Source organism: Globicephala melas, chromosome 7 (genome assembly GCF_963455315.2).
Source record: "Globicephala melas chromosome 7, mGloMel1.2, whole genome shotgun sequence".
NCBI classification, from domain to species: Eukaryota; Metazoa; Chordata; class Mammalia; order Artiodactyla; family Delphinidae; genus Globicephala; species Globicephala melas.
In genome coordinates this window covers 45,037,251-45,062,045 of record NC_083320.1, presented here as the reverse complement: position 1 = coordinate 45,062,045, position 24,795 = coordinate 45,037,251, and the positions used below count along the sequence as shown (strand labels likewise).

The 24,795-nt window shown below is 36.0% G+C and overlaps 1 protein-coding gene across 1 annotated transcript in view; it reads left to right on the top strand.

Annotated features, from left to right (window-relative positions):
• The window catches only part of COL3A1 (collagen type III alpha 1 chain), a 38,752-nt gene extending 22,889 nt beyond the window's left edge, over positions 1–15,863 (top strand). The window contains exons 25-51 of the mRNA XM_030850014.2: positions 110–163; positions 276–329; positions 661–714; positions 1,273–1,326; positions 1,658–1,702; positions 2,281–2,379; positions 2,467–2,574; positions 2,984–3,037; positions 4,542–4,595; positions 4,690–4,743; positions 5,466–5,519; positions 6,270–6,377; positions 6,825–6,878; positions 7,161–7,214; positions 7,407–7,568; positions 7,678–7,785; positions 8,744–8,851; positions 9,591–9,644; positions 9,733–9,840; positions 10,318–10,371; positions 10,746–10,853; positions 11,150–11,203; positions 11,296–11,403; positions 12,264–12,549; positions 13,157–13,344; positions 13,725–13,967; positions 14,728–15,863. Coding sequence (XP_030705874.1) covers positions 110–163; positions 276–329; positions 661–714; positions 1,273–1,326; positions 1,658–1,702; positions 2,281–2,379; positions 2,467–2,574; positions 2,984–3,037; positions 4,542–4,595; positions 4,690–4,743; positions 5,466–5,519; positions 6,270–6,377; positions 6,825–6,878; positions 7,161–7,214; positions 7,407–7,568; positions 7,678–7,785; positions 8,744–8,851; positions 9,591–9,644; positions 9,733–9,840; positions 10,318–10,371; positions 10,746–10,853; positions 11,150–11,203; positions 11,296–11,403; positions 12,264–12,549; positions 13,157–13,344; positions 13,725–13,967; positions 14,728–14,874 — 2,628 coding nt within the window. The 3' untranslated portion in view covers positions 14,875–15,863. The remainder of the gene's footprint in view (positions 1–109; positions 164–275; positions 330–660; positions 715–1,272; positions 1,327–1,657; positions 1,703–2,280; positions 2,380–2,466; positions 2,575–2,983; positions 3,038–4,541; positions 4,596–4,689; positions 4,744–5,465; positions 5,520–6,269; positions 6,378–6,824; positions 6,879–7,160; positions 7,215–7,406; positions 7,569–7,677; positions 7,786–8,743; positions 8,852–9,590; positions 9,645–9,732; positions 9,841–10,317; positions 10,372–10,745; positions 10,854–11,149; positions 11,204–11,295; positions 11,404–12,263; positions 12,550–13,156; positions 13,345–13,724; positions 13,968–14,727) is intronic.
• The last annotated feature ends 8,932 nt before the right edge of the window (positions 15,864–24,795 follow it).

The following is a 24,795-nucleotide window of genomic DNA, read 5'->3' as shown; positions in this document are numbered from 1 at the left end:
CGGTTGTGGATGTATGCATGTGTGTGTAGGGGACAGATCAAAAACATGAGAGAACACTATAATGAATAATTTCCTTTTGAGAATAAGTAAATACTGGCTACTTCTTTAGGGCGCTCCTGGAAAGAATGGAGAACGTGGTAGTCCTGGAGGTCCTGGCCCTCAGGTATGTAGCTTTCATCCACACATTTCCAGTCTTCTAGTAGAAGCATTTCTCTCCAACTCTATGACTTCTATTATCTTTATCTCTGCTTCCATAACTGCTTTTTTTTTTTCAGGGTCCTGCTGGAAAGAATGGCGAGACTGGACCTCAGGGTCCCCCAGGACCTACCGTAAGTTTACTCACATAAATTGGAAATAGAAGTGGATGGGACTGGGGCCAAGGGAAGACTTTGGGAATTATACAATCTCTGACACTATATCATTATAGTTCACCAAAGCAATTACAAAACTTGTTTAGTTAGTTAGCTAGCTAAATACTAATACTGAGTAAAGTTTATGTTGTACATGTCTCCCTTGCATCACTTCCACAAGCCAGACTCTGACCTCCTTTACACCATTAATTTTTTAATTAAGCAACTGGCCTGATGAAATTAAAACTGTGTGAACTAAATATGAAAGGATATCTTATAATGAAGCATCTCAATATTTTTTTGTACATAGGGGCCAGGTGGTGACAAAGGAGACACAGGAAGCCCTGGTCCACCAGGATTACAAGTAAGAATTTGTTACTTAAATGTCATTGGGCACCTACTTTTATCAGTACTTTCCTTTGATAGTTGTATTTGTTGAGTTAATCAGCTGTTCAGTTTTTTGTGACACTAAAAGATTATAATGCATCTTAAGCTTAAAATGTGTGGATCTGACTTCTACCTTGAAATAAAACAATAGGCAATGTTAATAGGCATAACTTCCATGCCTATTCTAGAAGGAGTGCATTAATAATTTTTTAAAAAAAATAAAGTTCACATAATTCTATATGCTTATACTTATTTTTATTGTAATTTAAATGTATATAGCTAAATTCATCTCACCACATTCATCAATTCATTTTTATATACAGCAACAGAAAGAATTGAGGGAGATGAACATAGGTTTGTAAGATATGACTATCACCTCTCTATCGTTGGGTTTTGAGAGCTACATATTTTTTACACGTAAAAAGACTGCTAAAACCATTTTTTGAATACTTTGCGGAAACATACTTACATGAGAGAAGCTTTTCTATAAGCAATGTTTGAAGTGATTACACAATACAAATATGATTCTTTGTAGGGCTTGCCTGGAACGGGTGGTCCTCCGGGAGAAAATGGAAAACCTGGTGAACCTGTAAGTTGCTTGCCATTTTTTCAAAACTCAGAAACCAAAAGAATAAATACGAATCATTTATAAATTATTAACTTCTGCATTTTCATGCCATGGTATCTGAGATTTAACAATTAGTTTTGAAATATTCATTAATAAAACAAAGAAAAATTATTCAGTCATAACTATTCCATGGAAAGTTTGAATTTTACCATAAAATAAAAGGAACTCAAGGAAGAGTATACAGCTCAAGATTGGACAAATTATACAGTATGCAAGTCAAGTGTGTATTTTGCTTATACTTATATAACGTATATTCTGATAGAGGCCTAATCATGCAATGCCAATCTCCTAGGGCCCAAAGGGTGAGGCTGGTGCACCTGGAATTCCAGGAGGCAAGGTAAATATTTCCATTTATTTTCTCATTTCTTCAGCATGTTATAGAGCAGTTGATTAGTGACACATTTTTAGTACAGCAAACCAAAATATTCCTTTTTTTAGAAGCACGACATTGCAAATGTTTGGTGAATACACTTAGGGTAACCCGAGACATTTCCAATACATTAAATTTGCATCATCTGGAAAATGAAATTTTCTGACATGAATAAACACTGTACAGTCAACTATGGACCTGAAATTTCAAAAGAAAACTTTTCTAGTGCATTGGCTCTCTATAGAAAAACTGTTTTGGTAGAGGAACTTTAAAAATTTGCCTTTGTGATAAAATAATAATAATATTGTCAAAGCTAGCTCATCAGACCAGCTATCCAAGTTTCCTTGTTTAGATTAACTAATTTTGTGTTTCCGTTTCTCACTCAGTTGATCAAATGTCTTTTATAATTATAAAAATTTCTAAATTGTTCAAAAATGTAAGTTAAGAACCTTGTAGTCTATATCAAAACAATACAATTTAGGGTGTTTTTGCTTTGTTTTTAGCCTTGGTTTTCCTAACAGGGATATTCCATTTTCCTACTACAGGGTGATTCTGGTGCCCCTGGTGAACGTGGACCTACTGGACCTGCAGGGCCCCCTGGGCCTAGAGGGGGAACTGGCCCCCCTGGTTCTGAAGGAGGAAAGGTAACTCCACATAATTCAATTCACCTAGATTTTACAAAATGCATTTCATTTCTTTCTTGTGATTTACTATTTCTCCTTTAATTTCAGGGCCCTGCTGGTTCCCCTGGGCCACCTGGTAATGCTGGTTCACCTGGTCTGCAAGGAATGCCTGGAGAAAGAGGGGGTCCTGGAGGCCCTGGTCCAAAAGGTGATAAGGTACCAACTTGTTCTCTGTTAATTATGTAATAAAACAGACTTTGTTGGTTAAAGGAAGGCAACATTTCTGGAAAGTAATCTATTTTCAAAATTAATATTATCATTTTACTTATTTATTTATTTATATATATATATTTTTCATTGGAGTAAAATTGCTTTACAATATTGTGTTAGTTTCTGCTGTACAATGAAATGAATCTGGTTTATGTATACCTATAACCCCTCCCTCCTGGACCTCCCTCCCACCCCACCCCCATCTAGTAAGTGTAATTTGAGATGGATTTCTAAAGCAACTTTTTAAGCAGAACACCTACTATACGTTGCAGCTAATCTTGAGAGTTTGTCCTCTTCTTGGCATGTTTTCAGTGAAAATACCTCTAATCTGATGACACTGGGTTTTATTTGACAGGGTGAGCCCGGCAGTTCAGGTGTCGATGGTGCTCCAGGGAAAGATGGTCCAAGGGTGAGTACTTGAATTGGGGAGAAACAGAATTTATCTGTATGTGATATGGAGTAGTCCCTCAACTCAACTTCTATTTTTTCCAAAAACTCCTCATGATAAGTTAGACCATACTTTACCACCTTCTGAGCATTAAGAAGACCCAAATGACATGATTGTTAAAATTCCTGATTTCTATCACTAATAGTTCAACAGTGACCTAAGAATGGAAAAAAATCTCAAAAGTATGATAAATGTTATAAGCTGAAGTCATAATAAGTCACTAAAATTCAATGCTGATAAAGGAACTTTTTGATTTTAAAAAACATTGAAATTCCATGGTACATTCATACCATGGAATATTACTTAGCAATAAAAAGTTGATACATGCAACAACTTATACAAACACCAAGGACATCATGCTGAGTGACAAAGGCAATCTCAAAAGGACGTACTGCATGATTCCATTCATGTAACATTTGTGAAATAACGTAATTATATAGAACAGCTTTATGGTTGCCAAAATTGAGGAATAGGGGAGAGGGAAATGGGTGTAACTATAAAGAGGTGACATGAGGGAGTCTTTTATGATGATTGTACCTTTGAATATCTTGATTGTGGTGGTGGTCATGTGAGGCTACGCATAATAACATGTCATAGAACTACATACACACACACACACACACACACACAAATGAGTGCATGTATAACTGGTGCGAACTGTATAAGCTCTATGGGTCGTACCAATGTCAATTGCTTTGTTTTGATACTATATCATAGTTGTGTAAGATGTAATCCTGAAGGAGGCTGGGAGAAAGATGCACAGGATTCTGCTGTATATTTCTTTGCAAACTTCCATGAATCTATATAACTATTTAACTATTATTTAACTATTATAAATAAAAATTGAAAAAAACACATTACAATCAATTCTATTCACATTAGTAAACACCTAGATATGACTGTAGCAAATAAACATGATAACTAAGCCGTTAGATAGACGTTATCTTTACTGTAGTTGCCTTAAACAAATTCATAAATGCTTCACTTTTAACAGACTAGATGAGTAAGCCATCATACAATTTTTTAAAAAATCTAATATTTTATTTACGTAATATAAGTAAAACTTTAATATTTGAAAACTTCAATGTGAAAACTGTAATATGTAACAATACTTTAAGTGGTTAAATGAAATATTTTGAATTACCATACAATTGAATAAGGCAATGCACTTTAATTTTAAAAGATACGACTGTGAAATCTTATATCACATCTTATTTATCTTCTGCAATAGAAAGGAAAAATGAATCTATAACTTGCCACTGAATTATATAATCCATAAAATCTTATATTTACTAAGCTCTGCAGTATTTACACACTGAGTGAAGAGCATATCATTCAAGCTATCAAAGCAATCATATTATCTAGTTTATTAGATGAACAGTATGTCCTTATATATGCTCTTTGATTAATAAGGAAAATGGTGCTTTTTATCTTCGAAATTAAAGTATATTTCTATTTTCTTTAGGGTCCTACTGGTCCCATTGGTCCCCCTGGCCCAGCTGGTCAGCCTGGAGATAAGGTAACACTTGACACTATTTAGAAATGGAAAATGTCTTTTGTCGTCATTGTTGTTTGGATGCAGGGCAATATAAATTATTTTTCTCTTTTTTAAGGGTGAAAGTGGTGCCCCTGGACTTCCGGGTATAGCTGGTCCTCGTGGTGGCCCTGTAAGTGTTTAAGACATTTCAACATAAATTTAAGCCCACACAGGCAGCAGCTACCTGTGCTTCCCTCTTTAGCAATTCTGCTTGTGGTCCTGAGTCTCAATGATGGGATACTGTCTTTAGGCATCATATGACATACAAGGCAAGGTTAAAGTTCTTAAATCTAAAATTCAGAAGAGACCATTTCAAGTCTTACCATCTTTCCTAAATAATTCTGGAAAAAATATAAAAATTGCACAAGTAATATGCATCTGTAAATGAGTATTTCTTAAAGCTATAGGATCTTTGCCTGAGCCTCCTTCTAGATCTAAAATTCTCTACCTTCAGGGTTTGCAGACTCAGGAGAGATATTTAGTAAATGCTTTTAATTAATTAATTTAATGATTGATTTCTCAAAACTTTTACCATATTTTAATTTTTTTAAATCCTTACATTTTAGAAGTTATACAAGTAAGTCTTTTAAACACTTCAAAATTCTTAAATTATTTTTCTTGCAAATAATATCACAGTCAAAAGCAGAAGGAATCAATGGTTCTGGTGTTGTCTACTTTGAATTTTATTGAGAAATGGAAAAGTCTTCAGAGGTTAAGCTACATTAGTTAGCTTTGCACACTAACACTATCTTTTCTTAGCTTAAAGGAAAGATAAGATGATACAGAGGATGACGTGTGCTCCCAATGGGAAGATGTCTTCACTGTGACTAATGAGTATATTTTTCAATTAAGGGTGAGAGAGGTGAACATGGGCCACCAGGACCTGCCGGCTTCCCTGGTGCTCCTGTAAGTATGAACATTAAAACATACATATCATACAGCCCAGAATCACTATCTCACTGAAAAATAGCAGAAGTATAAGTCAAGTCTGAATTCTAATCTATCTCAACCACTCATTCCTTATGGGGGTTCATTTATCCACCTCCTTTTTTTTTTTTTTACACATTATCTCTATTCTTACTGTTTAAACGATGGAGATAAAAACACCTGGCCTGTCTTTATGCCAGGTAAATGAGGCTAACATTACCCTAGACCTAAAGCACTCTGAAAATTTGAAAGGTTCTTCCATTATTAGATGGTACTAATTAAAATTTGCTCTAAGCCCCATCTTTCTCAAATGCATTTACTGGTGATTGCTTTGAAATGCACAGTCCTCGGAGAGAGGTTCTCCTTTATGACAAAGAATGTACATCTTACCACTTTCTTGATGACTTTCTTTTATCATAGAAACTCTTTTTGGGTGGTGGGGGGGCACATAATGGGGCATGCGGGATCTTAGTTCCCCAACCAGGGATCGAACCCACGTCCCCTGCAGTGGAAGCTCAGAGTCTTAACCACTGGACCACCAGGGAAGTCCCTGTCATGGAAACATTTTCATTGTCTTTGTTTCTTCCATGTCTTCAAAGACTCTTCTTTTCCAATTTTATTTCAATAGCTCTCCACCTGATGAATTCTATTTTCTGAAGGAAAATAAGGACAAGCCCAGTGTATTGTGAAGGATGTAAGCTCACAGGCTGTTTTTGTTTCTGAATGCAGGGCCAGAACGGTGAGCCTGGTGGTAAAGGTGAAAGAGGCGCTCCTGGTGAGAAAGGTGAAGGTGGACCTCCTGGAATCGCAGGGCCCCCCGGAAGTGCTGGGCCTTCTGTAAGTATTTCTCTTTCTCTAAGCCTTCTAATGGAAAGCACTTAGATTTGTCGATACTTCAGTATTTCATACTGAGAGAGCTTGTCATGGTGACAAGGGTACAGTTTTCCTAGGAATACAGTTCTGAGTTTGACGCTTGACTCCAACAATCTAGATATGACCTCAGTCAAATTATTTTAATGTCCTCATAGAGTTACTGGTTTTTTTTTTTTTTTTTGATGTAGCTTCTCATTTCTGTAGTAATGTTTTCCCCCCAGTTCTACTGAGATATAATTGACATATAACATTACATTGTATAAGTTTAAGAGGTACAACATAATGATTGTATGTATTACAAGATGATTATCATGATAAGTAGAGTTACTGACTTACAAAGGCTTAATGCTTTTCCCAAATTTTGATTTTGGTGCTATTCTTATAAACCATTTCCATCTCCCTTCCATATAGGGTGCCCCTGGTCCCCCAGGTGTCAAAGGCGAACGTGGCAGTCCTGGTGGTCCTGTAAGTAATGATCCTCTTAACTATTATTGAAAAGCATTAATTAATATCAATCTGTATAAAAACTGCTTTGAAAGCACTAGATCCCTAAAGAGAGTATAAAATTATAATCACTCATTCATATGTGAGTTATATGTAAATTCCAAGAGGAAAAAACAAACCACAAGTGATCCCAGAGTAGAATGCAGGTCCTACCACATTTCTTACAATTTATATTTGTTTTTAGTGGCTAATTATTTGTTTTCCTTGATTTTTGACATCCAAAATATATTTATAATTTCACAGGGTGCTGCTGGCTTCCCTGGTGCTCGTGGTCCTATTGGTCCTCCTGGCAATAATGTAAGAACTTTTTAAAGTATTTTTTAACCATATATTCCATAAAAAGCATTCATATATACATAGGGTGAGAAACTTATCCATTGCTACTTCTCTTTGTATTAAATCCCATATAAAATTATTTGAATGCAGGTAAAAGGGGGAAAAATTACTTGTTCATTATAAAATATTCAAATTTCAAACATTTCTTTGTAGGGTAACCCAGGCCCCCCAGGAGCCGGCGGCCCTCCAGGCAAAGATGGCCCCCCAGGTCCAGCTGGTAATAATGGTGCTCCTGGCAGCCCTGGGGTGTCTGGACCAAAGGGTGATGCTGGCCAACCAGGTGAGAAGGGATCACCTGGCGCCCAGGGCCCTCCGGTGAGTGGTCTCTATTGATTGACAGTAGTTTTATTTTCAATCACAAATCCAACAGAGGAAAACATAGTCACATAAAGAATAACTAAGGTTTCATTATCTGTCACAACAGGGAGCTCCAGGCCCACTTGGGATTATAGGGGTTCCTGGAGCACGAGGTCTTGCAGGCCCACCAGGCATGGCAGGTGCTAGGGGCAGCCCCGGCCCACAGGGCCCCAAGGTGAGTATAGCTATCTTTCACTGGACTCTTGTTTCCTTTGATAGTCTTCAGACATCACATAAACATAGCAAGTATGTAATGATCAAGTTTTCCTGTAATTAGATGCAAATTCTTGATATTTTCAAATTTTCAGGAAGCATGCATATTATTAAAAATCTCTGGAACACAAAAACAATGCACATAATAGACCTGCCTTGAACATCAAAACAAATAGATTGATATCACAGAAAAATATCTTGTCATCTCAAATACCTGTTAGGAAACTTGTCAGCATTCTTCAGTTTGCTGACTGTCAGTCTTGAAGCGGGAAATAATGTCAGGTTATAGACCTATGAAAGCCTTTAATTGATACCAATTATCCATCAACTCAATTCATTTTATACTCCTGACTTTCTTTCACTGATATTACTATAACATCCTAGTGCTCAACATCTTAAATATTTATTTAGCAAATAGGGTAATAAAATCGTATTTTATTAAGGCGTACCTTTTTTCACTTTGAGCACCTCTTTAAACTAAATGTCATATACGATTGTAGTGAAATTACAATATAACATTTAAGTCTAGTCAATTTATATGAACATTCCCAATAAATGTATATATTCTTTAAATAGAGCCAAATGTTCAATATAACCTAATTCTAATGGGTACCGTAAACCTATAGTTTCATGATGGCTCATCATTATATTTTTCTTACAATAGCCATGTCTATCTATGTACCTCATATTAAGATGTATTCTAATATATAACCAATGTAATTACTCAGGCTTTTGGTATCCAGGTTCATTGGGCAAGTTAGAAAAGACAAGAAACTTGCTTCCCCAAAGCTTTTCCCCTATGGCAGGGATAGTTTTAGGAACAAATTCGATAGAAACTGGGAAATAAAGACAGCTGATAATATCATATTAATTGATTTCTTAGGTTAAAACACAAATTTATTTTATTCTTTTGTACACAGGGTGAAAGTGGGAAGCCAGGACTTAGTGGTCTCAATGGAGAACGTGGTCCTCCTGGAGCCCAGGGTCTTCCTGGTCTGGCTGGTGCAGCTGGTGAACCTGGAAGAGATGTAAATACTAGTTCTTAGAAAATACACAATAAGCCGGGTAGTATTTGATAATTTATTTAAGCAAGGGTCAAATTGGGCCATTGAGTTTCTATGATAAAAGAAAATCATCAAGAAAGTGGTAAGATGTACATTCTTTGTCATAAAGGAGAACCTCTCTCCGAGGACTGTGCATTTCAAAGTTCTCCTTCTTTCTCTAGTAATAGATATTCTTTCTATTACAACTTAGAATAGCCTTAAATGTTCATGTTCTTTAGTATTTACCCAATGAATGATCATTAATGGAAAAGAATGATATTTAGCTAAATAAGAAAAACGTTGCGGATGGGGAGACCCCCAATTTACAACATTCCTTCTGGGTAAAAATATACTGCGTGTTATCTGTGATTAGTCTTTCCTTAAATTGTGGATTTCCGTTATTAGCTTAAATTACAGTGTGTCAAGATTTTATTTATTATTTCTCCCCCTAAGGCTCCTTTTTAGACTTTTTTTCCTAGTCATTTATTGCTCTCTCACCCTGTGAAACTTGAGTACCATAGATATACTGCATATCTGTTTAGCTATTGTCACTCCTTGCAGGGCCACACCCATTGTCATATCTAAGATTTTTCACTCCCAAGAACCAATTTTTATCCTCTTTAGGATGATATTTTTCCCATTGAGAATACAGGGCTTAGACGGTATTTAAATGGTTCCAAAGAATTTGATTTCATTTCTTCCTCTTTGTTTTTTCTTTAATCAGGGAAACCCTGGATCAGATGGTCTGCCAGGCCGAGATGGAGCTCCTGGTAGCAAGGTATAACAGGCACACGTACAATAGGTTTGTGTAATTAGAACAATAGCTGCTGATCAGATTGATTTTGGAACTGTGAACTTGTCCACAGGGTGACCGTGGTGAAAATGGCTCTCCTGGCCCCCCTGGTGCTCCTGGTCATCCAGGCCCCCCTGGCCCTGTCGGTGCAGCTGGAAAGAGTGGTGACAGAGGAGAAACTGTGAGTTCTCATGAACTCCATCTTTCCCTACTCATCTATCTTCCTCAATAAGCTCAGTAGGTAGAAAATAGAATGTCATATCTGCCAACCAAAAGATCTACTCTCAATTGTTTCACAGTTTTGCATGCTAGTCAGTCCTTAGGCAACTGTGGTAATAAAGATATATGAGAATTTCTGGCAGTAGTCAGTGAAGAATTCATTATTAAAATTCACAATGGCATTAATCACACCAAGTGTATATCCACTTGGTCAATATAAGCTTGAATTAACAGGGTTTCCTCAGCTTTCCTATTCAGACCCCCTGGTATAGCTATAAACAGGTAAAGGATTTTTAAGGAGAAAATAATACTAATTTTCAATAATAGCAAACATATCATTATTCCCTCACAATGAAATTATTAACGTTTAAGTAAAACAAAACTGTATCAATAAATAAACACTTCCCTGTGCGTGTTCATTTGTTTATTTTTATTTTAGGGCCCTGCTGGTCCTTCTGGTGCTCCAGGTCCTGTTGGCTCAAGAGGTCCTCCTGTAAGTCTTTTTTTTTTTTTTAACTAATTCTACAGTGTAGGAAATATTCTATTTTCTGGCATGCTCAGCAAAAAGGGATGACTAAATACATAACTATGGAACCAAATTTAAACTTTCCTTTGATGATATAGAAAGCAATTTAGAATCTAAAAGTTCCTTGGGGCTATGAGATTACACATCAATTAATGGGGCTGCATACAATTCTCAGTCCAAGATCAAAACAACCACAAGAACAATCTTTATTGTTCCAAGTATGCAGTGTTTGTAGATGGGATTTCTAGCTTGTAGAATGTTATAAAGTGGACTTAGTTGTTATAAATCCTATTTTGTTTTTCCAATGTGTATGTGTGTATGACCTTAATGTGTTTGTGAAGGGTCCCCAAGGCCCACGTGGTGACAAAGGTGAAACGGGTGAACGTGGCGCTAATGGCATCAAAGGACATCGTGGATTCCCTGGTAATCCAGGTGCCCCAGGTTCCCCAGTAAGTGCATCCATTTTGTTAGAAAATCCCCTCAATGCATTTTAACTAATGAGATAGGCAAATCTTAGAGACCAATGGTAGAAAATTGTTCATCTGTGCAAGTCTATGCTAAAAGAGATTAGAAATGGATTTGAGGGCTTATTTGAAATAGTAGTTGGCATGAGACAATGGGGATATTAAAGGAAAAGGAAATCATATTTTATCATGATCCCCATGCTTCTTGATCTGATCTTGAACACACAGTTTCCTAAGCCTTTTTGAAGTCTTCACTCATATTCACCTTCCTTTCCTTTCAGGGTCCCTCTGGTCACCAAGGTGCAGTAGGTAGTCCAGGACCTGCAGGCCCCAGAGTACGTACCACAGATATTGGGAGGTCCATATTTTAAAATGTTAGCACTGCAAGAAAATATTCTAGCATTGTGATATCATGATAATTTCTTAGGGACCTGTTGGACCCAGTGGGACCCCTGGCAAAGATGGAACAAGTGGACACCCTGGTCCCATTGGACCACCAGGGCCTCGAGGTAACAGAGGCGAAAGAGGATCTGAGGTAAGACATCACTTATAAATATGTGTATTTAATTTGTTTTAATTTTCACATTTTCAGAAACACTTTGCAATATTTTAAAACTGAGATAGTGAGTTAAACACGATGCAATTACCAAACCTAATTTAGGACCTGAACAATAACTTTAAGACATTCTCTCCCACATGAAGACTTCCTCATCACACTATAATGACAGGGAGAAAAAACCTTTCTTACAGTTTATGAGGTAACACTTATATCAGAATAAAGACATAGCCCAATTAATAAGATGAACTCTGCCAGCACTGATCTCATATTAGACATCTCACAATTATGATAATCTTAATGATTTACAAGTGTAAAGTACATTCCACTTCTCAAACGGCTTCCATGACTCCTGTTTTTCTACTGATACCATCATTCCTAAAACATTACTATCCCACACTTTTGGAGTAAAAAGAAGAAAAGCTATTATCCCCACAAGTTACACAATTAAAACACAAATAAGTTAAGTGGTTAGCCCCAAAACACAAAGTTAGATTCCAAAGTTGGGACCAGAATCTAAGTTTCCTGATCATAACCCCTCTGTCATGTCAGCATTAGAATTGCTTACATCATTTATACAGAAGGAAACATGTGAGATGTGTGTGTTCCAACACCAATTCTTCTTGCACACTGGAACACACTGTCATAACAATGAATTATAGTTATCATAAATTGGTTAATATTTGATCACAAAACAACCCAAATAAACTTTTACTGAAACAATTACTATGACACAATATATTAATTGTTTGTAATGCATTTTGGGGGGCTAGCAACATATTTTTTCAGTGGATACCGAACAAGTGCCCCTCAGTGATGTATGTTCTTACCCTTCCTAGGGCTCCCCAGGCCACCCAGGACAACCAGGCCCTCCTGGGCCCCCTGGTCTCCCTGGTCCATGCTGTCCTGGTACCATCACTGGCAATGGACGTGAAAAATCTGGGGGTTTTGCCCCATATTATGGAGATGAACCAATGGATTTCAAAATCAACACCGACGAGATTATGACGTCACTCAAATCAGTCAATGGACAAATAGAAAGCCTCCTTAGTCCTGATGGTTCCCGTAAAAACCCTGCTCGGAACTGCAGAGACCTGAAATTCTGCCATCCTGAACTCAAGAGTGGTACGCTGGGGAATCTTTCACACTCATGGCAACAGGATAACAAAGAAAACTGCTTATGTTAGAATTTAGGGGAAAGGAAAATTTTACTGGGAATAGAAAATATTATATAGCAGAGATCGTACTTAAAGAATGTTAGTTGAATTGAAACTCCTTGATATTCTGAGTAAGAAAATATGAATTTTGTAGGTGTACTTAAACTGTAATGTAAATTCAAAATATGCCAAATGTAGGAAAATCTAAAGACAGTTTTATAGGAATTTTAATACAAATTATAGTTTGGCATGTCTTTTCATATCATCACAAAGTTGTTTGAGTAATAAACAACGTATATCACTGTGTTTGTAATTTGATGCAGACATAATTTGTAATTTAATTATTGCAACACTTATTTATTGAAACAATTTTTATAATAAATCTAATTATCAATTTTTTCAAATTAAGAAACAATCTAAAAGTTCCTCTATTCTGCTACACTATAAAAGTACAAATACATAAAGTACAAATACATTAGCAGTCAACATTATGAATGCCTTACAAAATCATTTTGGTCCAAATCCCATTACTGGATATTATAACCAATTCCATTGTCCTTTTTGTGACTATTCAGGAGAATATTGGGTTGATCCTAACCAAGGTTGCAAGATGGATGCTATTAAAGTATACTGTAACATGGAAACTGGGGAAACGTGCATAAATGCCAGTCCTTTGACTGTTCCACGTAAGAACTGGTGGACAAATTCTGCTGCTGAGAAGAAACATGTTTGGTTTGGAGAATCCATGGATGGTGGTTTTCAGGTAAGAAAAGATATACCCTTTTTCTTTAACTTTAATCCATCTCTACTTAGCTGACATTTTTGTTCCTCCCATTTGCTCATCACAAAACAAATTTAGTTAATAAATAGAAAAGTGAAAAATTTTATATACTCAGGTAACTACTTTTATAACTTGTCTCTCAAAAGCTAAACTAGATTAAATTATTCTTCGTAAGTTACCAACTTTCCTTCAATTCTTAAGACCTTCTTTACTCTAGCATTGTATGTTATACATGCAATAAAGACATAGTCATACATAAAATATATGAACAACTTACACAATGACCATACTACACTGCATGAATCCCTTATGTATAATTGCAGCTATAATGTTTGACCAGCCTTATTTGTTCTGTATTACAGTTTAGCTATGGCAATCCTGAACTTCCTGAAGATGTCCTCGATGTCCAGCTGGCATTCCTCCGACTTCTCTCCAGCCAGGCCTCCCAGAACATCACATATCACTGCAAGAATAGCATTGCATACATGGATCATGCCAGTGGGAATGTGAAGAAAGCCTTGAGGCTGATGGGCTCAAATGACGGTGAATTCAAGGCTGAAGGAAATGGCAAATTCACCTACTCAGTTCTGGAGGATGGTTGCACTGTAAGTAACAGCATTTTTATAAGCATGCATCATAATGAACTTAGCATTTCTCATTTAATCATGCTACTTTGAAAAGAAGGAATAAAAATAATGAGGGTGAACAAAAGATGGCATTTGGTGTGAGTTATATTGAATCTACTGATCCATTCCAGGGAAGGTTAAATCACACAAAAAATGACTATATCTTCTCAACCTCCAGGTGAGAACCAGCTGATGTGAAAGCAATTGAAATTTAAATCCATGATATAAACTTTGCCAGATAATTTAGACAGTTACTATCCACTCTACATAATTGCCATCATATGGACTCAATCTAAAATCTCTTTTTAATTTTAAAGGTTAACTTTAAATCAATCATTTATTATTATCATTCATGAACAGAAGGAGAATTCACTTCTAATATTAACAGATTCCAGTGTGAGAGACCTATCCACTTCTAAGTAAACCAGCTCTATACCTAGTAACAATGACCAGAACCAAGGTTTCTGAGAATGGACTGGCCTGTGGCAATCTCCTTGTTGGGTTTACCCTGAAGCCCTATAAAGCTTTTGGTTAACAATATGGTTTATCGACTGGGAGAATTATCACTTTGAACTGGAGCAGGTCTCAGATGTATGGAAGATAATATACATGGCGAGTTGGCAACTCCCTTCAACAAAATTTTTTTTTTTAACTTTGTCAAACAGAGAAACTGTCTAAGTAATTGTAATGTCATGATCACTTACTTTTTTTTTTTTTTTTTTTTTGCTTTTTTTTACAGAAACACACTGGGGAATGGGGCAAAACAGTCTTCGAATATCGAACACGCAAGGCCGTCAGACTACCTATTGTAGATATTGCACCCTACGATATTGGTGGTCCTGATCAAGAATTTGGTGTGGACATTGGCCCTGTTTGCTTTTTATAAACCAAACTCTATCTGAAATCCCAGCAAAAAGTTTCACACTCCATATGTGTTCCTCTTGTTCTAATCTTGTCAACCAGTACAAGTGACCAAGTTCCAGTTATTTATTTCCAAAATTTTTGGAAAAAGTGTAATTTGACCAAAAAGAATACATTTTAAAATTTTATTTTATTATTTTTTTTTTGCTGTTACACCAAATACAGTTCAAATGCTTTTTGTTCTATTTTTTTACCAATTCCAATTTCAAAATGTCTCAGTGGTGCTATAATAAATAAACTTCAACACTCTTCCAATAACACTGTGTTACATTCTTTGAATACTAGCCCATTTGCAGAGCAATGACAGTGCTTACCATCAAAAGATAACCTTTCTTCTGAAATAGTCAAACATGAAATTAGAAAAGACCTTCCTGTTTCAACTACCTCAACCTGGTCAGAAACACAGATGAATTCTATAAGCCCCAGAAGATGAAAATAATTGTATAAAATACCAAAACTTATAAATTTCACTGATTAAGTTCCTAAAATATTGGTTAAAAGAAAAAGAGTAGAGTGTAGTACAAGAATTTAAAGAAATATTTTTGAAGCCATAATTATTTTAATCTTGAATATCAACTTCTTTTTAAGGTGCTTTTCCTTTTTCTTGTCATTGCTGGTCAAGATTACCAATATTTGGCAAGGCTTTAAAGACACATGTTCTGGTGCTAATGTACTTTCACTTTTAAAACTCTAGGTCAATTGTTGCTTTACGTTCAAAACACAGATGCACATCATCTGTACGTGTCTTCGGTCAAAAAGATTTCCTGGTGTGTCACTGCCGGGAACTCTTTCTCTGCAACCTGTAAAAGTCAATAACAACAACAAAAAATAAATTTTGGGGCTGCTTTTGTCACAATAACAGAGAATGTGTTGAAATTAAACTTTGTAAGCTTGTATGTGGTTGTTGATCTTTTTTTTCTTACAGACACTCATAATAAAATATCATAATAAACATTCCTGGTTTTTGTCAACTTTTCATAGATTTAAAAAATGCAAGTTTACAATCTAGTAATTTTTCTTGAAAAAAAGCATATTGAATCCTAGATCTCTGGCTTAATAATGCAATGACTTTCAGGAATATGAGATACTATAACTCATGCTGGGAACAGAGATAATGCGCAATGGGGAATCTTGCAGATTTTTAGATCATATTTAGTGGAACTCCTTGGGGCATATTGAAAACTGAGGGCTTCTATATGACACAATCCCTGGAAATAGTAACATAGTAAATTAGGGAGTCTCCAAAGTGGTAGTAATCAGGGAGGAAATTGCTGGTAATTTAGAAGGAAGTAAGCAGGGTCTGGCAAAACAGACATTAATATTAAGAACAATTGCAAGCTTAGGCTTTTTCTACCACCTCTAAACACTGCCTCATTTCCCTCTTGGGTCAGCCCCTTCTCCACCAACAAGTTATTAATCTTTTAGTTACTGCAAATGAAAATAGCATCGTCTTGCATACCTGACTTTATAGTTTGAAATGTATTCACTCTATATAATTAATAATAATAATACTTTCAAAAATAAAAATTCCATCAGTCAAATGTCAAGACTCTTAGTCTACTTATCCTCCAAGCTAGAGGCAACAAATGTTAGCAGTTTCTTGTGCATATTTTCAGAAATATTATCTATCTATCTATCATCTATCTATCTATTTGAGTCTATTTGTGTTATGCATCAGAAATTAAATTCCTTGCAGTTTCATTTTAGACATATTCAAAGCCAGCAATATTTGGTCAAGTCTTTCTCACATTGTATCACTCTGACATTGGCTCTCCTGCCTCATCTTTCATTTATAAGGACTCTTTTAACTACATCAGCCCAGCCCACAACTAGAAAATTCAGGATAATTTCCCCATTTTTAGGTTAGTTGATTAGCAACCTTAATTCCATCTGCAACCTTAATTCCTCCTTGCCTTGCCATGTAACATAACATATTCCCAGGATCCAGGGCTTAGGATGTGGACACATTTAGGAGCTATTATTCTGCCTACTTCAACAATGATGCACAGAAGTAAGGAGAATGGTGGTGGTCGTAGCTGTAATGAGGGCAGTAATAGCCAGGTTTCCAAAGAAACTTGGCCAGTAGTGCCAGAAATGTCATCCAGTGCCCAGTTCGTTGGTTTCACCAGGCTGCTTCTGGGGTGTGATTTTGAAGATGGCTCTGAATGTCAGCATTCCCTTCATAGCTGTTCATTTTATGAACCTGGGTTCTATAACTTGCTCTGAATTTCCCTGAACTTCAAATAAAATCTATAAATTGCATTTCTTAAATCAGCCCAAGTTGGTTTAGGTTGTTTGCATGAATCCAAGTGTTTTGGCCTGAGTAACTGGGAGAAAAGTTGCCAATAGCTGAGATAGAGGAGACTATCAAGGTAAAAGATTTGAGGAGCTAAAAGATTTAACAAGATGGGGCAAGTTAAATGTAGAATGCCTATCAATCATCTAAGTAAACGTGCTGAGTTGGAAGTTAGGTATAAATCTGGAGGTCAGAAGAGAGGTCCAGGTTAGAAAAATAAATTTAGGAGTTTCAGCATATATACGGCTTTTATATCCATGGAAGTAGATACAATCATTAAATAATTGAGTATAGAAAGAAAGGAGAAACTGTATAAGAACTGAATTCTGGGATATTTGAATACTTACAGGTTGGAGAAGTGAGGATGAAGCAGCTAAGGAGTTGGAGTAGGAATAAAGGGAAACCAGGAAAGTGTAGTGACCTAGGTGTGAAAAAAAAATGTTTGCTGTTTAGGGCTTCCCTGGTGGTGCAGTGGTTGAGAGTCCGCCTGCCAATGCAGGGGACACGGGTTCGTGCCCGGGTCTGGGAAGATCCCACATGCCGCGGAACAGCTGGGCCTGTGAGCCGTGGCCGCTGGGCCTGCGCATCCGGAGCCTGTGCTCCACAATGGCAGAGGCCACAACAGTGAGAGGCCTGCGTACTGCAAAAAAAAAAAAAAAAAGTTTGCTGTTTAAATTTTAAAATTATAGCATATTAAGAGGATAAGGATGCTTAAGGTTAATGTATTACAAGGCCACTAATTGCGTATTTTAAAAAGTAAGGTCACGTGAGGTTATATCACTATTCCTATGTCCTATAGATGGCAAATAATGATATAATTAAATCTTCTAATTCACAGTTATAGTATCACTTTTTTAACTCTTTGTTGATGGAAGATTGAATACAACTCTCTTTATCTTCAAGCTGGCATTTAAGCAAAAAATATTTCATTTATAAAATTTATTTTATAGGTTTTGAGGGTGAAATTTTTGCAGTCATAACAGCATTTTTGGAAAATGAAGAAAAGTAGGAAGAAAAATTAATTATCCATGTCTCACATCTGTGGATACTTCCTTAAAGTCTTCGTTGTATATGCTGACATAATTATGACAAAATACACGTGTAATTTTGTATGCTGCTTATTTCATTTAACACAATACCATTTTATCCATAAGATTTTTTTTATTTTGTTAATAATTAGGAAAAACATAAAGAAAAATAACAGTAATGGCTCCAAAGTTAGAAATAACATCAAAGTGATTGTGCTTTTATCTAGTTTATATTAAAATTTTACTTGTCTGAGTTCTATCTTAGAGGAATGTACTTATTTTTAAAAGTGAATCATAAACTGTGAAAAATATTTTCTTTTCAGGCAAAACTCTCCATTGAATCATAACTCACTAAGTGAGCTTGATACAACATTGGTGAAAATATTTTATATGATGGAGCATACATGAAAGCTCTCCCTAAATCTTTATGTTTCCCAATTTACCACACCTAAGGTCTTCAGAAATTTTTGAAGAATCACTTGTTGAGTTAATGTCATAAAGAAAAAAAGGCAATCATCTATAGCCAATATTTTTTTAAACAAATTCTTATCTGATCATATTTTTCCTCCTTTTTCTTCTCACCTCTTTAAATCTTGTTCAAAAACTATTTCCCTTTAAAATTTCACTAAAATACACAAAAGAGGAGAAATCGAAGCAGGGATAATTATTCCATGCTCACAGGACAGTGAAGAATCCAGGCTACCTAAATCTATTTATTTCAACAACAGTACTGAGCAATTATTAAATGCAAGCCTCAGAACCAAGTGCTCAAAGAGGTTCAAGGAGAATGAGATTCCATGAAATTTAGAAAATAACAATGTCATGAGATTCAACGTAGTAAGTTGTATTAGAGAGATCCAAGGCACTTAGAAAGGCCCAAGGAAGGAACAGTCATGTCTGCTTGGAGGTCCTCAGGAAAGGCTATGTGAAGTATATTTGGCAACTTATATTAGCCCAGTTTCAGATGAAGCATGGATTTCATGTGGTGGTGTAAGAGATAAGGCTGGAAGTATAGTCTGGACCAGAGAGCTTAGAAGAGTCAGGTGACAGGTTTTTGTCTTTTTTTTTTTTTTCTAATCTACATCTCAGTGTAGACCCATATAAAGGTTTTAACTATTGGAAGGCTGTTACTTGAGGAGAGCCTTGAGGTCAAGGGAAGTGTAGTGAAACAGCATCAGATTGACAGGAGATGAGGAGATACCTACTGTGGAAGAAAGAAAGATGAATCAACATCTTAGCGAAGAAGAGGATGAGACTGAAGAACCTGGGCAAGGGATCAGAACACATTTATTTTCAAAGACTAGACTGAGGAAAGAGTCACAGAGTATACACATAATTGCTGGGAAAATTAGGTTAAGAGGGGACAATGGGGACAGCAAGAGGAGGACATCAGAAGTCAGGCAAGAGATGTTTCTATTTAACACAGAAGAACTCAGCGGAAAGTTACACAACTCCAGGCTTACTCACAGCTCTCTACATGGCAGTTCACCATGACAGTGATTCCTTTGGAAGGATAGCTGAACATGATAAAATGTGTGACTGATTGGAGAATACTAGGTCAGGGGCAGTTAAGTACATTTGGAAAGTACCCTTATACAGATGGTCGATGAAATCATCTGGCTCCAGAATGAAATCATTAGGGAGCAAAACTTCCAAAGGAAAGGGGAAAAGGACAGCATGCTGTGCCTGTGGTGGGAGGGGTTATGTGGAGAAAGCATCATCAAGCGTTGGATTTGGCATCCTTGGTTTTTAATGGATTAAGAAAAGGAGGGTTTAATTTTGAGGGCTAAGGTTGTGATTAATTCAAGGGTTATGAGAAGAGAGAGGAGACTAAACAGAAGGAGGGTTATCATTTGTGCTACTGATAAAAATGATGGGGGTCTGATTTTCAAATCTTGTCTTGAGTTTAAACCACCTGGAAACTGTCCTCAGTGGCATCAGCAAGAGCACAGATTTGAAGGAATGAAGGCTGTAACTGCCTGTAAGAGCCCACAGGGCACAGCATTATTCAGAGAAACTTGTCAGATGTCTCAAGGAGGGGCTTGGACTGCATCTGCCTATCTGAATCTTTAGGGCTTACATTTGGACTACAGATGTCTTCAATTTTGTTGCATTTTTCTCATTAAAGTGACTAACAATTGTGGTCATTCTGTATCTCCAGCTGCCTTTCGTTATAAGATCTATCTCATAACAGTTTCAACTCTTGGGAAAATTGTTCACATTGCATTTCTACCTTCCTCTATTTATTACCATCTGAATCCACATTTTTTACTTCACATATGTGCAGACCAATCTCTTATAGTATTGATGGCATTTAACTGTAATTGCTTATATATGTAGGCTTTTGTTACACACTCTTTAAATTGTGGTGGATTGTATTCTTAGATAAAAATAAATGCACTCTTCGTGTTTTTGTTTTTGCTTTTAACTTGTAAGATAGTACCATGGTAAGGCATTGATGTGAATTAAATATCATTTGAGGTGTTTGTTGATGGCATCAAAATCAAATCCAGCAGAGAATTAAAAGTGTAAGTTGTACAGGATTATGCTTAATTAGTACAATTTCATCTTTAGGGATCCTTATTATAACAGTCTCACTGGTATCTTTGCTTAGCTTGATTTTAAACCAGAATTTTCATCTTTCTTCATATTTCTTTCTATTGGTCTTCTTGAGTTTAGTCATGAAAGGGCAAAAATGAGAATAGAAACTGCATTATTGCATGATGTGATGGCTCACATATCTTTAGATATAACACCCACTTTATCTCCAGAGAGATGCTCCATACACACATCAGTTACATCCTCAGCCTGTTTCCTTTTCTATTCCCCATGTTAGTAAATGTCATCATCTTCCATCCAGGTACCTAAGAAGCCAGAAACCTGAGAATAATCCTAAATCTCTTGCTGTCTCACCCTCTCACTCTTTCATCAGATTTTGTTGATTCTATTTCTTCAATCTCTTCAAGTCCATCTCTCTTTCTCCATCCTCAGTGGCATTGACTTCTCATTCCCTGTTACTTTTTCTCCGAACTTGTTCTAACTAATCTCTCTGTTGTCAGTCTCACTCACAGTAAAAATTCTCCCTGAGTATTGCTGCCGAGGTGATCTTTCCAATATGCAAATCACAATATGTAACTTCTTTGCTTAAAACTTCGGTATTTTGCAGTAAAGGTTCTATTGATATTTTGGATGGTTCAGATTTTGTTCAAAGGGATTAGCTTGCATGCAAGATATTCAACATCTTTGGCCCATCCATAAAACGCCTAGAATATTTCCCAACTGCTATAATCACAAACACCCTCCTCACACATTTCCAAGGGTTCTCTAGAGAGTATGTTCACACTCCCAGCTTATAACCAAAAATAGCTGCCGGAAAAAAAAAAAAAAAACTTCTTCAGAATAATTTTCAATCTCTTTAGCTTGACATACCTTCATGGTACCTCTTTCTACTTTAACTCCAAACAATCCCTTGTAGGCAGTCTACTGCCATGTCAGCCTAACTGGGATTCCCTGAACAAGCCACAGCTCTTAAGAACTGCATACCCTAATTTATGTTGTTCCTTATATCTGGTATGCCTTCATTGCTCAAGACACTGTCTTAACCCCTCACAACTCATTAAGAGAAAACCTTTTCCAGGTAGTCTTCTTTGCTCTCCCTCCTCTCCAAATCCCAGCCTCCTTTAGAGGGCTTAGTTCTGTGGTTCCACTGTGCATACTCCATTTAGATCAGTTATAACCATGTGTTTATTCAATTCAGTTGGTATATTGGTCTGTTTTACCCACAAAATGGTAAAATGGTAAAAACAGCCTATAAAGCATGGAATGACTTCCTGTAGCATCAACTGGATACTATATTCCAAACAAAAAATATACCAATATCCTTACATGAAATACACAAGCAAAACATGCACTCACAACAGATTCTTAGGCTATAGTGTAAATTAATCGGCCACCATTGTGAAATTGGTTTTGTTATGTGAATTTTAAGTTCCATTCTATTTTATATTTGTATCTGCAATTTTTACAAATGATATTTTAAGTTACTCATCATCTGTTAAAATTCATAGTTCTGGAAGATCTCCAGTGTATCCTCTTCTTTCTCCTACCCCCAGGTCACTTCTGGTGGCACTATCTACTCACATTTACAGGAACTCTAAGTAAACCAATTTGGTAAAATGACTGTAACTATACTTTCCACATCCAGTGGGAAAAACAGACAGAAAGTGTATGTGAGTGTTTTCCTGCATCTTCTTTTACACCTATTACAATCAAACATTTTAATATTTGTCAAATTCTGATAGATGAAATTTAATATCTTACTGTTTTGGTTGCAGTTTTTCTTTCTAATGACATTATATTTCTTCCACATGTTTATTGGCCTTTATATTATGACTTTCTGAATTATCTACATAGGATTTTGCGTAATTTTGCTTTTTTGTACTGATTTTTAAGAGTTTTTTTTTTTTGCAAGTATAGCAAGTCTTTTCTGTCATAGTTATTACAAAAATTTTCCCTGTTTAAACAAGCTCTTATGCATGCTCATTGAGTTTTATAATATAGATTTAAAATTTTAGAATCTGATATTTCAACATTTTACTTTGTTATTTATATATTTGCTTTCATTACCATTCCAAGATTATTAAACTACTCAAAATAATTTATGCAAATACTACATTTAGAGTTTTTTTAAAAAGTGAAATATTCAGTCCATTTGGGAAATGTCTTGGTTTAAGGACCAAGGAAGGAAACATTCTTTAAAATGATAAATGTCTATCAAGTAACTGTAACACCATTTATTGAATTAATGAGAATTAATTTAATTATACATTAAAAATATAATATAGACATGTATTTATATATATAAATCTAATATAGATGTATAGATTCTTGTCTAAATACTCTTCTTTTACCATGGTCAGTAGATTTTTATTATTTTTTTCATATCTAATAGGAAGAGTGACCCATCTTTACTCAGCATTTCTGTTTTGGGGGGGATTCCTTAACATTTTTCTTGCATATTTTTGATTCCAACGAGCTTTAAAATGGTTTTGTCATGTCCCATGCTTTTAAGATCCTACAGGGATTTTAAGTAAGATTGTACTAAACTTCTATTTTAATTTAGGAAAAAGAATTACATTTTTCAAATACTGAGTTTCCCTATGTGAGAAAAAGGCACAATTATGCCCATTTTATCTTATTTTACATACCTTGGTCAAAAGTTATGTTTTTTTTTCAATCAGGTTCTATAAATGTCTTATCATGTTAGGTCCTTAGTGTTGTATGTTGTTATTGCCTTTGTGGATAGAAACACTTCTTCTGTTATGTTTTCTATCTAGTAATACAAATAGAAACAGTAATCACAATACAATAGTAATAATGACATGTGCTTCATGCTAGTACGTAAATCAACTATGAATATTCTCTAAATATACTTTTCCAGTTACACAGTAGATATTTTCTCATCATTCATTCAATGAATGTATTTTGAACAAACACAAATATCAAGCAGTATGTTGGATCCTTGTAAAGAGCCCCTGCCTTTATAAAAAATACAATTAATAGAGAAGATTAAGACTAATCAAATAATCATACAATTATAGAAAGCATCATAATTTGTGCTATAAGGAAAAAATACAAGGTGCCAAGAAAATTTATAACGGGGGACGTTATCTAACCTGGGAGGTAGTGAAGAGTGAGGACTCTAGGAGGATTTCATGAGGATACAGCATTGAACAGAGCTCTAAAAGATGAGTACTAGTAAACTGGGCAAAATAAATGCAAATGCAGATGGCCTTTGACAGGATGGGGAATCTGGTTTAAGAAATGGACAGAAATTCATTGTGTGTGAAGCAGAGAATAAAGCGGATGGTGGCAAAATGAAGCTTGAGAATTAGGCAGGAAGTCAGGTCATGCCAGAGCCTCATAAAGTTTAAGTATTTTGTCTTTATCCTAGAAGCTACCAGTGAAGCTTTTTAAGGATGTGTGTGTGTGTGGGTGTGTGTGCGCGCGCGCACGTGCGCGTGCATCTCTGTGTGTTGTGTTGGATGGTGGCGGAGAGTGAGGTGACATATTCAGGTTTATATTTCAGATTGATCGCTCTGGTTCTCCTGGGAGTAATGGATCAGAAGAGGGTAAGAATGGATGCCTAAAAACCTTTTAGAAGGCTATTGAAGGAGCCCAGGTGAGAAATAATGCTAATATGAGCTAGGATAGTGGCAGTGGAGGTAGAGAGAAGGGTATGGCCATAAGGAACATTTAGGAAGCAAAATTGAAAATACTTAGCAATGCCAGGGTTCTGGCATTGTAAGGGAGAGAGAGGTGACAAGAATGACTACCAGGTTTCTGGCCTGCCTAAATGGATGAATGATGAGGCTCTTGCCTGAGATAGGGAACACAGAACATAAATCAGCTTTGAGATATAAGTATCGTAATTTTTTGAAACATAATGAGCTACTAGTACTTCTGAAATCCAAATGAAGATGGTGAGTTAAACATTTATGCATGCATTTCTTGAGCTCCCAGGAAAGATTTAGGTTATGTATATACATTGGAGCTATTGACA